The sequence below is a fragment of the Lampetra planeri genome, chromosome 9 (genome assembly GCF_965212315.1).
Source record: "Lampetra planeri chromosome 9, kcLamPlan1.2.h2, whole genome shotgun sequence".
Taxonomy (NCBI): domain Eukaryota; kingdom Metazoa; phylum Chordata; class Hyperoartia; order Petromyzontiformes; family Petromyzontidae; genus Lampetra; species Lampetra planeri.
The window spans coordinates 12283848-12297183 of NC_136115.1; the positions used below are offsets into that span (position 1 = coordinate 12283848).

Sequence of the window (13336 nt, forward strand, 5' to 3'; positions counted from 1 at the left end):
CATTCACGGCTGGGTAAGTACCACCCCACGTCCCGAGGGCTATTTGACCATACTTTGCCATGGTAGTCAGTGTTGGTGCATAGAAGACAGAGGAGGGTGCATTAAAACAATGCCTTTTGCTGCACTGCACTCTAATGACATAGCCCCGCAGCAGACACACATGTTTTATGCATGGCGGTTGCCTATCCAAGCTCTATTCAGCCTTTAACCGTAGTTGGATTCCGAGAAGTGACGAAACATCTGGCACATTCCGGTTGATTTGGCCATGGGCAAATAATAGCACAGTGTATTCAAATCCTGACCAGGATTGTTAACTCAGTCTATCGTACATCTTTGGCCGATACATTCACCAGTGGCCATAAAAAGCGGAAAGTGGGGACACTTTGACTTGAATGGTCCAGTGGTTCACAATAGTGCAGCATCTTCTTGGTTCTTTCGGTAAAGTCAGGTAGAAGGGAAATAATAAAATAATTAAAATTAAACAATACAATACAATTCTCACGAAGTTTCGGCCACAACGCAAGCAGCCGTCCTCAGGTGAAGAACAGGGCTGTCCTACTAATTTTCCAACAGCCCTGTTCTTCACCTGAGGACAGCTGCTTGCGTTGTGGCCGAAACGTCGTGAGAATTGTATTGTTTTATTTTATTTATTTTATTATTTCCCTTCTACGTGACTTTACCGAAAGAACCAAGAAGATGAATCCCTGCAGTCACAAAAGCTTTAAATCGGAAAATAGTGCAGCAGTTCAGTTCAATGTGTTTATATTAACATCGAGTGGTGTGAAACGTCACTGGTGTGGATGCTGCTGCCGCTGCTGATAATGAAAAACATCAGCAGCGACGTGTCTTTGTTGACAATGAAGTCAATGCTACGCAAAAATATTCAAGGGTAGGCAGTGCTCTATTATTATAGTTCCGCATTATAATTGCTATGACGTACATTTTTATGTATGCATGTATGTATGTTGAACTTCTTTCACACGTACGTAGCCAACCTTGCTAATCAGAGGTGTCGGGGAAGGACAACAAACTAAACACAAAGAGCAGTTCTAAAGAAATGAGTTTGTCAATCTAGATGATGATTTAAAAGAGCATAGCTCCAGTGGCTTCCTAATATCGAATGGAAGAGCGTTCCAGGTGGCCGCAGAAGCGCATGTGAAAGCACGTGATGCAGTGACCGTCTTTAAAAACAAAATTAAATTCTAAAAAAAAAAATTGAATTCTCAGTACCAAGCACACGCGTCTCCACTTGTCCCTCTCTTGTCCTTCTCTTGCAGAAGAACACCTACCCATGGGGCACGGCTTATCAGCAGCAGGCAGCAAAACAAGGAGCCTGATTTGTGGGTCTGAATGCTTTAAAGCATCATCCAATCAAGGCTGGGAGCTAAAATAAGCACGGCAAACACTTGTTTGCTTACAGAGCTGCCACCCTTTGAAAATGTACTTCCAGATTAGCTCTCCTCTGTGTGTGTTGGGGTTGTACCGCTTGTAGATCCCCTACTGGACACATGTGAACAAGAACTTCAGAGCTCATTGGATTCATCCAGTCTAAATAAAGATTCTGACAAAGATAAAATATTCCGTTTTTCAGCTTCTTCACTACCTGAAGAAGCTCCCAGCACGAGGGGTGAAACGTCAGACATCACGCTGAACAACGCACGGCAGGTACACTGGATTGCAAATTTGAATAACTCTTGAATAACTCTACAAACATGATACTAACTTGGTCAATAAAAAATGCGAGTAGTAGAAAATACCCAAACAAAATTGCAGCGGCAAATTTGGCCAACTACCAAAGCACCTTGAATGTGCCTAATCTCAACGTAGCTTGGAAGCTAAGCAGGGTTATAATAATAATGTTTACTTTTAGAAAACATCGTCATTTATGCAAATTGCATCTCACAATCGCTGGGGGACCACAGGGAAGCTGGAAGGCAGTGAGGCGGTAACAATTGCCTAAGCTCTGCAGTCCCCTGTATATTTATGTTTTCCGTCAATGAATGAGTGTTTATCAATTTTGGAGGAAATGAGAGTGCCCCGAAGAAACACACACTTGCGAGGGCGCAGCACTATCCCATACGGGACAGATGATATTAGTACGCTGTGGCACCTCCTCAACATCCACAGGAAGGGCGTTTTGCAACTTTTGTGCGATCCACCATTCCTCACTGCCTTCAAAGTGTTTTGGTTTATAGGTGTGTACTACCACGGCTCGAGCCTGGTTCGTAACGTAGGTGACCTCGAGGCTTGTAGGATGTTGTGTGGGGTTTCTAGGTGTGGCCAGGAGATGACAGTGTGTGGAGGGTTTTCTCCAGGTTCTGCATTTTGCTTAAATCCAACACTCATTGTTGGTCATTACCAATAATGGAACGTTTCGATTTAAAGCTTTCGTGACTGCAGGGATTCATCTTCTTGATTCTTTCGGTAAAGTCACGTAGAATGGAAATAATAAAATAATAAAAATAAAATGAAATATTTTATATTTTATTTCATTACTTTATTTTATTATGTTTTATTTTTATTATTTTATTATTTCCATTCTACGTGACTTTACCGAAAGAACCAAGAAGAATAATGGAACGCTTTTCCTTCTGATATTAGGAAGCCACTGGAGCTATGCAGTTTTACATCTATATTTAAAACAAATTTCTTGAGAAATGCTTTTTGTGTCTAGTTTGTCGTCCTGCCCCGCTCCTCCTATTAGCACGGTTGGCTACATCCGGTGAGAAATAAGTTCAACATACATACATACAATAACCAGGACCCTCTTGAAAAAGTAAAGTATCGGAATTCGTGAAGGCTTTTCTCGATAATTAATTGCCATTGTTAATCATTGGCTTGAGTAAGGGCATGAGACAAACTCGACTGTGGTGGACGTTGTGAGATGGTGGGGGCTACAGAGCTGTCAGATTGACAAATTCGTGGCTCAAAGGCCCTCTAGTGGCACGACGACGGCGCTTCTTCAGAGGCCCATCCAAAATCTGTTTCGTTACAAAGACAGCCGAGGCGATTTTAAATGTGGGTAGGGGGGAAAGGATATGTCAGATGACAAATAACTAATGTAAATACAAGTCCTTACATTGTTGTGTTCGCTCTCTGTTTCCAGACAAGTCAGAATCAAAATGACAATATTTATTTTATACTGGAGGAATCCGATGAGCTATCAAGCTCTTCTTTACAGATGTTCAGAAGTGGAAATTAGGATCATGTTGGGAACTCCCCACTGGTAGCTGCTCCCCCAATCTTCCCTGGCTGTAGAACTCCCTACTGGTGCCCCCCTCCCCTGGCGGTAGAACTCCCTACTGGTGCCCCCCTCCCCTGGCTGTAGAACTCCCTACTGGTGCCCCCCTCCCCTGGCTGTAGAACTCCCTACTGGTGCCCCCCTCCCCTGGCGGTAGAACTCCCTACTGGTGCCCCCCTCCCCTGGCTGTAGAACTCCCTACTGGTGCCCCCCCTCCCCTGGCTGTAGAACTCCCTACTGGTGCCCCCCTCCCCTGGCTGTAGAACTCTCTACTGGTGCCCCCCCTCCCCTGGCTGTAGAACTCCCTACTGGTGCCCCCCTCCCCTGGCGGTAGAACTCCCTACTGGTGCCCCCCCTCCCCTGGCGGTAGAACTCCCTACTGGTGCCCCCCTCCCCTGGCTGTAGAACTCCCTACTGGTGCCCCCCTCCCCTGGCTGTAGAACTCCCTACTGGTGCCCCCCTCCCGTTACATTTGAAGATGAGGCTGCCGGACGGTCTTGATATATTTAAATTCCCAAGTGAAAATACATTTAATTAAAAACAACTTTCTTCTAATTGCCTTTGTTCCACTGTTACTTGTTCAATTATCTTTGTTCTTTCCATGAACGCCACCTTGAGTCATTGGGAAAAGCGCCTAATAGGTGCAAATAATAATAATTATTATTATTTTTATACCGTGACGAATTTAACCACTCGTCGCACATGTATAATACACATTTATTGGCCGTAAATAATGTGAATACATGCACCTTTGCACAGATTGTGCAGTGTTACGAGGTGCAGTTTGCATGAATGATGCTACTTTACTATTAAGAAGGCAGTGGCTGTCCAGTGGAAGGAAAACTGTCTCTCATTGTAGGAATGTAGAAATGATCACAACAGAGATAGGTGATATCTCGCAATTGGCCCAGTGGTAGTGCAATTTGCCGCTTGTTGCAGAGGTTTACGGTTCAAACCCAATGGCCTCCCTCGTTAATACTGCAGGTTTATTAACTGTAAAAATGTGCGCCGTGTGCTTCCCAGTGGAAGTTAAAGATCTCACGATGTAATTTGAAAAAGAGTAGACCATGTGTGGCGACGTCATGGCCCAAATAAAAAATATACTCCCCCCCAACTACGACTTTTCTCAGTACATTGCAAAATCGCCCCCAACTGGCAGACTTGCTGGCCGTTGCTGTGTTCACCTTGTGCCTCACGGGTATAGCTGCCACAGGGCGCCTGGGGATGCACTCCATGGGAGGTGCTATTTTAACATTAAGGGATGATTATGATGATGGTGTTAGAATTTTTTTTTATTTTTGCTATTTTCCAAAAAATGTTCCCGATCGTGCCATCGGCTTCATGTCATGGACACAGTCTCCTTTCGAATTTCATGCAGAACAGTGCAGCCCTTCGTGTCGGAGAACGGCCCATGATAGTGGAGATCCCTGAAAATGACCTCTGGTCCACACACGGCAGCCGGCAGGCAGCACTCTCCCACCCGCTCTGCATATGAGAGTAATGTTCGTCACACGACAAACCGATTTTTTTTCTCAGATATAGAATTTAGCCAATTCAAGTGCAAAGCCGAATTGAACAGTTATGGGTTTTTTTAAAATTTGTTTTTGTGCAGTCATTGATGACTGGGATGAGACCATCATCAACTCACTACACTGTTGGTGATGTTTTAGTGGGGAAACACTCTGACAACATGTGTAGTGGCATAAAAGGGGTCACAATGGCGTTAGTGCCAACTACTGTCACGAAATGCACGTCGGGAGTCTCTCTCTCTGCCACCAGAATAGGGTTGACATGGAAGCTGGCCATCGGGGGCATCGTTCTGGTGAGGGTCGGACAAAGAGCAAGTGAGGACGTGATACTCTGTGTGAACCCGAGAGGGCACGTGACCGGGACAGGGTAGTTCGAGGCCCCGAAAGGGAGCTTGGGGGACACGTGATGAGGGCCGAGAAGCTTCTGGAGAGATCCAGAAGGGGGCGTGGCCAAGGGCGGGGCAAGGCCACGCTCAGCGGCATAAAGCCGGGGTCCTGAGAGCGATCGAGGCTCTCTGGGGGAGGTCGGCACGTCCTACGGTCGTTGCCCTGTTGGGATCTAGTTAACCGTTGTAACGTTGAGTGATAACCATGTTGGGGTGTTATAATAAACGTGTTGCCTCCAAGTTCAAGTGTGTGCCTCCATGAAGAACACGACACATGTAATGGGTGGGCGCCGGTCGAGCTGGATTACCCATGAGGATCTGGTCGATCTTGTTCACAGCAAACTTGGCGTCGTCCCTGTTGAAGCACATGGGCGGCTTGAACTTGAGCACGTTGCTGTAGGGCCCGTCTGCACTCAGCAGCACGTGCTCCTCTTTCAACCTGACCGACAAAACGTAGCTGTTACTACCACCACCAAAAACAAAGATCGCCACCCCCCCACAGCCTAAACAAACTGTTGGGGCAAATGTTGTTAGCAAGTACCTATGCAGGCCAGCATGGCACACGAGGGAGTAGGTGACCAGCACAACGCCCACCGCCTTTGACTCCCCAGTCGCGATGTTTACACACCGCACCAAGTACTCATTTGACCTAGGGGATGCCCAGGACCGTTTCAGATAATCGTCACTGTTGTTGGCCGTGAGCGGGAATGCAACTCTGGTCGCCGAGTTCGTAGGGCAGCGTGCTAACCACTGCGCTGCGACCACGATGGCCAAAAACAGAGGCTGCAACACAAAACATAGGTTCACCCAGGGGTAAGGGGGTGGGGCAAAAGGGGCAGTTGTTCCCCCCAATGATATTTTTAGATTGCCGTTATATGTCAGAGAGCATTGATTCCCAGCCTGTCTGGATCTGCATACCACTGTCAACCCTAAAAAATGTTTCACGAACCACCAAGCACCAATAACATATTTGTCAATATAAAAACTGCTCCTAATCGTAGCATGCGCGGACCGTTTCCCATGAACTTGCGGACCACGGGTGTGAATTCCCTGTCAGTCCCGTCACAGACCGTAGCCCTCCGATGTGATTTTTGGGCGTTACCACGTGTTGTGCGCCATGACGTATCACTCTACGTGCTGGCAGCTTCTCTTAGGGACTCCATATTCGGTTGCAGAATACGCGGCACAAACCCGAGAACACACCAGAGGGCTATACAGCACGATTCGGCTGGGCGCTACTCACAACAACGGCAACGAGAGGAAGGGGTAAACCATTCGCTAGCCGAATGGAACCAGGCAACAGCACCTACCATTATTTGAAGACATGAAGAACAAAGCAAGTAAAGCATAAACAGTACGACCATCTAAATGTGTGGCTTTTACTGAGTGGTAATCGAGTGGACATACGAGGTATGTGTTAATGTGTAACCACGAGCCCAAACATTCCAAACAATGAATATTAAAGCGAGGGTCGTCCACTTGCCTGTAGATGATGTGCTCGGCCTCTGCAGTTGCTGCTGCCCTTGACTTCCTGTCCTTCACCAGATCCACGCCGACAAACAGTCCCTGCCCCCTGCGGAGATTCGCGGGGAACGGCATGGAGAGAGCGTTGTTCACTGTGGCTCCTCACAGCAAGAAATACCTGCGTTCGAGTCTTGCCTCGGGTGCCTTTCTCTGTGGACTTTGTTATGTTTTCCCCCTTATTCTGCACGAGGGTTCTCTGGGTTTCTAAATGTACGCATTGTAATTTGTGTTGGTCAAACATCCTAACTGAGGAACCACCTGAAAAAGAGTCTTCAAAATCAGTGTGGATCTCCTGGGTAAATAAAACATACTCACAATTGTCATTATTCTAACAGTTGTATTATCACGGTGAAGCTCCGAGTCTTACCAACCACAACCAGGTAATCAACTCGCTAAATATACCCCCAGCTCAGTCGATCATTGAGTCTGGATAACTGGGTCCAAGGTGAATGGTCTCGCATCCAAAGACGAATCCTTGGTTGCGTGACCACGCCAGCGAATTCAAGAGGTGTTGCCAGCGAATTCAAGAGGTGTTGCAGGCGTTGGGCTGCGGGATGAGGCCAGGAGGTGGTAGAGTCGAGTGCCACCCCCCTCGTGTTCGAGGATTTTCTCCGTATCCTCTGGTTTCCTCCCACGTATGCCAATCGTTCAATAAATGGTAGTGTCCAAATATCCAAATGCAGCAGGGCCTTTCTAAAGCAGAGTCTTGAGACTCTGGGGCTTTTCTGGATTAATAATTGGGTTCAATGCTGTTAGCTACGATAGGAAGAGACACAACACAGCCCACGGTGTTGCCATCGTTCTGCGAACCCGTTCCTCCTTGTTTGACTCAGCTGCAGTGATAAACAACATGCAATCTCACACGTGCACCGAGCTACTTAAACCCGAGAGCGCATGTGATGGAAACCCAAACTTGACAAGCAGGTTGTTATAAACAAGAGGACATTCGTTTTCTCGACTCAAAATTAACAAGTTATCACGATCTTCTTGGTTTTTTCGGTAACGTCACGTAGAATGGAAATAATAAAAATAAAACATAATAAAATAATTCTCACGACGTTTCGGCCACAACGCAGGCAGCCGTCCTCACGTCGTGAGAATTATTTTATTATGTTTTATTTTTATTATTTTATTATTTCCATTCTACGTGACTTTACCGAAAGAACTAAGGAGATGAATCCCTGCAGTCACGAAAGCTTTAAATCGAAAGTTATCACGAGGCTTGAATTTCCACAAAATTCCCACCCTCTCGTGCGAATTAGCTATCGCGCGGTGTACAGCAATTAAAGTTTGACAAATCACAATGAGATACACAGAGAAGAAGCTGTAACAGATAGTGGCTCGTGGCAACCTGTGGCTCCAGATTGAGGAGGCTATACAATCTCCAATCCAGGTGTTGCAGTGCCAGCGAATGTGTGCAGGTGGATTGAGCGAGTAACTGGTATGTTCTGGCAGCAGTGGCTACATCGCCAGTGGTGTCCAGGCCATGCAGCGTGCCGTGACAAACTCCTCTGGTGGGAGCCCAGCGCTGGTGCACTGTGGCCACACCGCTGCCTTCGTGTCGCAATCATTAGTGAATCCACCTGCGCGTGACAGGCACAGGGGAGGCCAGTATTCTCGCTAAACTGGAGCTGCAGGCGCGCTCCGCACGAGGCATCTCGCCGCTCTGACATTCGTTGGTCACCTGATGTCGCCGATGATCTCGTGCCTCGTCTTCAGCTCATTGAGCAGCTCCACGAGGTAGCGCCCGGTGGACACGGCATTTTCCCGCAAATTTTCCTTCTCTATGATGTCCAGCACCGACAGGGCGATGGCGCACGACACCGGATTGCCGCCAAACTGCCAATAAATGTGACAAGAAGGTCAGTGGCGGCTCCTGCAAAATCTCTCAGGGGGGGCAAATGTCTGGATGATTGATAAGGTCCACCCATGCAATGAATAAATTAACAGCTTAAGCATGTAAAGGCAACTTCACTTCTTTAATATTAATGAAAAATAAAGTGACTCTTACAATACATCTTGTTTGTTTCTATACTCACTATTAAAACAAACCACTCAAGTTTATTTTATTAAAGATTCCACTAGGTGGCGACAAATTATATTGTTGGATGAAACGTGCTTACGTATGATGACGTAAGCACGTTAGGGCGAGCCCTCCCGGAAGCCATAGAGAATGCATTGCAGCGCCCCCCGTTAGAAAAAAAACATCTTTGAATGTAAGTCTATGGGACCACTCTGGGCGATTCTCAGCCGGAGTGAAATCGCCCAAAAAGAGGCGGTACTCCACAGAACGTGACATGACGCTGATTGGACTATATCCAGAGGCTGACAGTGACGGCTAGCGTGACTGTGGTTGAATGACATTGGTGGTGCGTCGCCCAATCGCCCTAATGAAGAAACCGCCCCTGAAGAAGGTGCTAAAAAAACATTTCTCAGCCGCTGGCAATGACATCAGCTGGGTCATAACGTCTTGTTCCAACTGTTGGGCGAAACTGGCCTCACCGGTTTTGCCAGCGGCAGCGCACTGGACTCCAGAGGTGGGACAAAGTCATTGTTATGCAAGTCCAAGTCGAGTCGCAAGTCATCAAATTCATGACTCGAGTCTGACTCGAGTCCAACTCACATGACTCGAGTCCACACCTCTGCTGGACTCAGTGGTATAATAATTATATGCCGTGGTCCCTCGGTGAACGATACAAACTGGTTTCACGAAAGCCATCGTTAATTGAAATGATCGTTAATCGAATGTAGGCAATACATATTAAAGGCTTAATTTGTTCGAAGACGATTGGAAGTTCACATTTTTCACCCTAAAAATAGAATTTATAATATTTAAACACGCAATAAAAAAAACGTATAAGGACAAATTAAAACATTAATGTTAATAGAAACATGGATAAATAATTAATACATAGAGCATAAAATTTTGCATACATTTTACATAAAATGTAAATGCTTACCTTAGGCTAAGAAGGTGGATGGCTTAAGGAGTTGATGGAGACGTTGGGGTGGCAGAAAACAGTTTTCCTCACTTTCTTAACATTAATTTTAGGGGTCATTGTTATTGATGTTATTTAACATTCAAATAAAACAACATGAAATATTCAAGAGAGCTGTTTCCATAAGTATTAAACCCACATCAAACATTTAAAAGCAAGCAGCCAGTTGCTCTCAAAACGCTCATAAAAGGGCGTCGCTGATTGGCTGAGGTCTGCATGAGTCCAATTAGGAGCGCTATGATTGGCCGAAATTGCCGGCCGCGTGGTATCGTTAAACGCATCGTTTGTTGAAAATGTATCGTTAATAGAAACAATGGGACCCTATGGGAGGCGCATCGTTAATCGAAATATCGTTCATCAATGGCGTCGTAAAAAAACCCACCGTACAAGTTTTGATACGCCTGGAGCGTCTGATGGCATCTCATCAACACGTTTGAATAGGCACTGCCAGCAACAGCTGTCCCAGTGGGCACAACTCCACAAGGTGACTCAGCACCTTGTCAACATACGGGCATTAGTCTGCCAGTATGGGGCAATGATTGTGTCGTGTGTTAACCCAATTGAGCAATTTGCGAGTCATTTTGGCAAATATGGCATATTCGCACCGTCATCCCAGCACTTGATGGCCTACCCATATCAAATAATGTCATGGGATCTTTAATGTCCACTGTTAAGCAGACGTCGCGTGCTATGATAGTGGTTAATACCACGCAGTAATAACTAGGGCAGCCGCTGGGTCAGAACCACAAACCTTTGCAACAAGCAAAAAACGTGCTCGCGCTGGGCCGTGTCACCACCGCCCCATATTCCGTGCGCCCATGAAATGCTCGTTCAGCCAAATTTCCACTTCGTTGAGCTATCATTTGTGGCCAGGTTGCTTCTCGAAAAAAGAGCTATATAGCTCAGTGGGCCTTACCGGGTAAAATAAAATAAAAAGTATATTTTTAGAACAGCTCGGTGAGCGTGCGCGTTACTCACGGTGTTGAAGTACTCCACGCCGCTGGCCCTGAAGCTGTCTGCCACCTCGCGGGTGGTCACGACGCACGATATGGGGTGGCCATTGCCGATGGGCTTGCCCATGGTCACGATGTCGGGCACAAAGTCCTCCCCTTGGAGCTGGAAGGCCCAGAAGTGGCTGCCGACCCTGCCAAAGCCGACCTGCACCTCGTCGGCGATGAAGATGCCTCCAGCTCTGCGAACGTGGCTGCGTGGCGGATAGACGGGCAGTGTGGGGAGGTGGGTGCGGGTGACGATGACAGGCAACGGGGGAAAAAAATCCACGCGTGAGTCGCTGGGCTGCGGCAATCGGTGGGCCAAATGCGATGGCCGTAGTGTTACGGTAAATAATGAACGAAAAGTGATTGAGCATATTTGCAGAGCGTTTAACTTTTATGTTATACGTTGGCAATTATTGGTAATTTAAGAGCAAAAAAAAAACATTGTCACTTTCTCGAAATAATTCAAGCAAAATGCATCAGTGTTTTTACATGCTGAACCACGCCAGGTGTAAAAAAGCTGACAGCAGCCCAAAAAGAAAAGGCAGAGAAAAGCAGCGGAAAAACGCGAATATTAGCTCCAGAGTAGAAAAGGCAGAATGGCGGTTTGGTCACGGTCATTGTCGAGTACACGAAACTGACAATTGTCAGGACTGAGCATGCCTACGGCTGCTACTGTTGTTGCTGATAATCACAGAATCGTCAACAAAAGGACTCTGTTGACTGTCATTAATCCCATGCTTTGCATAACACGATTCGAGTCTGAATAGTTTAATTATCGTATAAAATTACATTTCATTGTCAATCCAATGCTGGAGGAAGGCCTCCACATGCTGAGTTGAGAATAGGGGTAGTTTGACCATACTTCACCATGCTGGTTAGTGCAGATTGATCAAGAGAGACAGCCAGAACCAGTTCAAATATTATTAAATTCAAATCACCGCATTTATGGTTCAGTGTGCTAACCACTGTGCCACCATTTGATTATTTAATTGAAATGCGAAATGTATATTTGTCTTCCAGGGAGCTAATTAATGTTACTACGTCGGTTACTTTCTTTTCATTAATGCTTTCTATATGAAAATAAATCTAAAGTGTGTTGTTGTTGTTGGAACAATACATTTTGAAAAAAGCCCAACTGTGCAATCGTCGTATATCGTGGGTAGTTTTAGAAGTGTCAACGTACAAAAAAAATTCTAATCCGGATGTGACAATTAATTCAAGCAAAATTTTTCCAAAGTCATTACCGTTGCGCCATTGTATTTCCACAAGGCAGCTGCAGTTAAAACATAGTCGTTGCTGCACGTCAAAATTATCTCAGCACTTCTGCCAATATATATATATTCACACACATATATATATAAGGCTCAAGCAATTAAAATAAGCCAAACGCAAACGAGAGAAACCTTATTAACATTTCAAAAATTAGACAAGAAACATGAGCTCGCATGTCAAAATCAGTGTGAGCAAGGCAGAGATCATAGGGAACGACAGAGAATAAAATGTAAAAGTTTGACGTGGTGAATACGTGTATTTGTTTGAGAAGTAGGTTTGCTGGTTGCGAGTCATGGTGAGGTCATGAGTCGGCATGCAACATACTCGGCGACCTGCTTGAAATATCCGGGCGGGGGGATAATTTGTCCCCCACAACTCTGCATGGACTCGGCCACAAACGCGGCGATCTATGGTGGAGAGACAATATCGCGCTTGGCGACACGCGAGGCAATGCCACACCGTGCACTGTCCTCTCTTAAACACCGAAAACGCGACATCCTTTCGTTTTTCTCCACACAAATCACAAAGTTAAAAGCGTCTCCCCGCTCCGACGAGCAACTGGCGCGGCGCTCTCACTAACATTGGCGGCCCTGAGCCAGTGGTGGAAAATCCACGTTCCCATGGCAAGGCCCAGTTTCTCCATAGGACAACCGCTGTTGACTTCCCACAAAGTGGTACTCCTTTTATCGGCGCCGGAGTGGTGATGGGCTGAATTAACCCCCCCGATGGGGGGGGTTTGACTTTGTAATCTTTCGAATTGTGAGCCAAGTGCTTCTAACAATAGCATCACACACCCTGTTCAATTTTTCCGAAAATGTACATTCCCAGCGCTTGTGTCAGTCCAATGCTGGATGAGGGCCTTCCGATGGTGTTCAGCTCACGGTGGCGGCGGGGGGTGGGGGTACGTTTATTCGACCATATCTAGACCACTCCGTTCAGTGCGGGTTAGCGAAGGTGGGTATCGTATATGTGGCAGCGTAATAGAGTACAACACTGGATTCTGCTGCACTGCCCAACTGCTACAAACACAGCAAGAAACATTCTTGTACACCGCATTGTTCACGTGCGAAACGGAAAACAGCATTCACGTTGATCTTATACTGCAGAACACGTCATGCATATATACAGCTATTATTTAAGCAATGCGTGCTGATGTTGCACCGATGGGGTGGGAGGTGAAGCTCATCTTCTGCAGATATAACCACACCTGGCCTTCCTTCCAGCTTCTACTGTTTGTATTTTTTTCACAAAGGATCTCTTGTCCGATTATCACATTGGTATGTATGTCGAACTTATTTCACATCGTACGTAGCCAACCATTTGAGCTGTAAAGAGTCGAGTCAGTCAACGAGTGAAATATTACACGCATGGACTGACAACCAAATTG

General features: G+C 46.2%; 1 protein-coding gene across 2 annotated transcripts in view; it reads right to left on the bottom strand.

Annotated features, from left to right (window-relative positions):
- The window catches only part of LOC144720701 (ethanolamine-phosphate phospho-lyase-like), a 44245-nt gene that overhangs the window by 7340 nt on the left and 23569 nt on the right, over positions 1-13336 (bottom strand). For both annotated transcript variants that reach the window (XM_078597672.1, XM_078597673.1), the window contains exons 7-11: positions 12274-12356; positions 10658-10883; positions 8365-8519; positions 6640-6729; positions 5465-5595 (exon numbers count right to left, since the gene is read on the bottom strand). In XM_078597672.1, coding sequence (XP_078453798.1) covers positions 5465-5595; positions 6640-6729; positions 8365-8519; positions 10658-10883; positions 12274-12356 — 685 coding nt within the window. The remainder of the gene's footprint in view (positions 1-5464; positions 5596-6639; positions 6730-8364; positions 8520-10657; positions 10884-12273; positions 12357-13336) is intronic.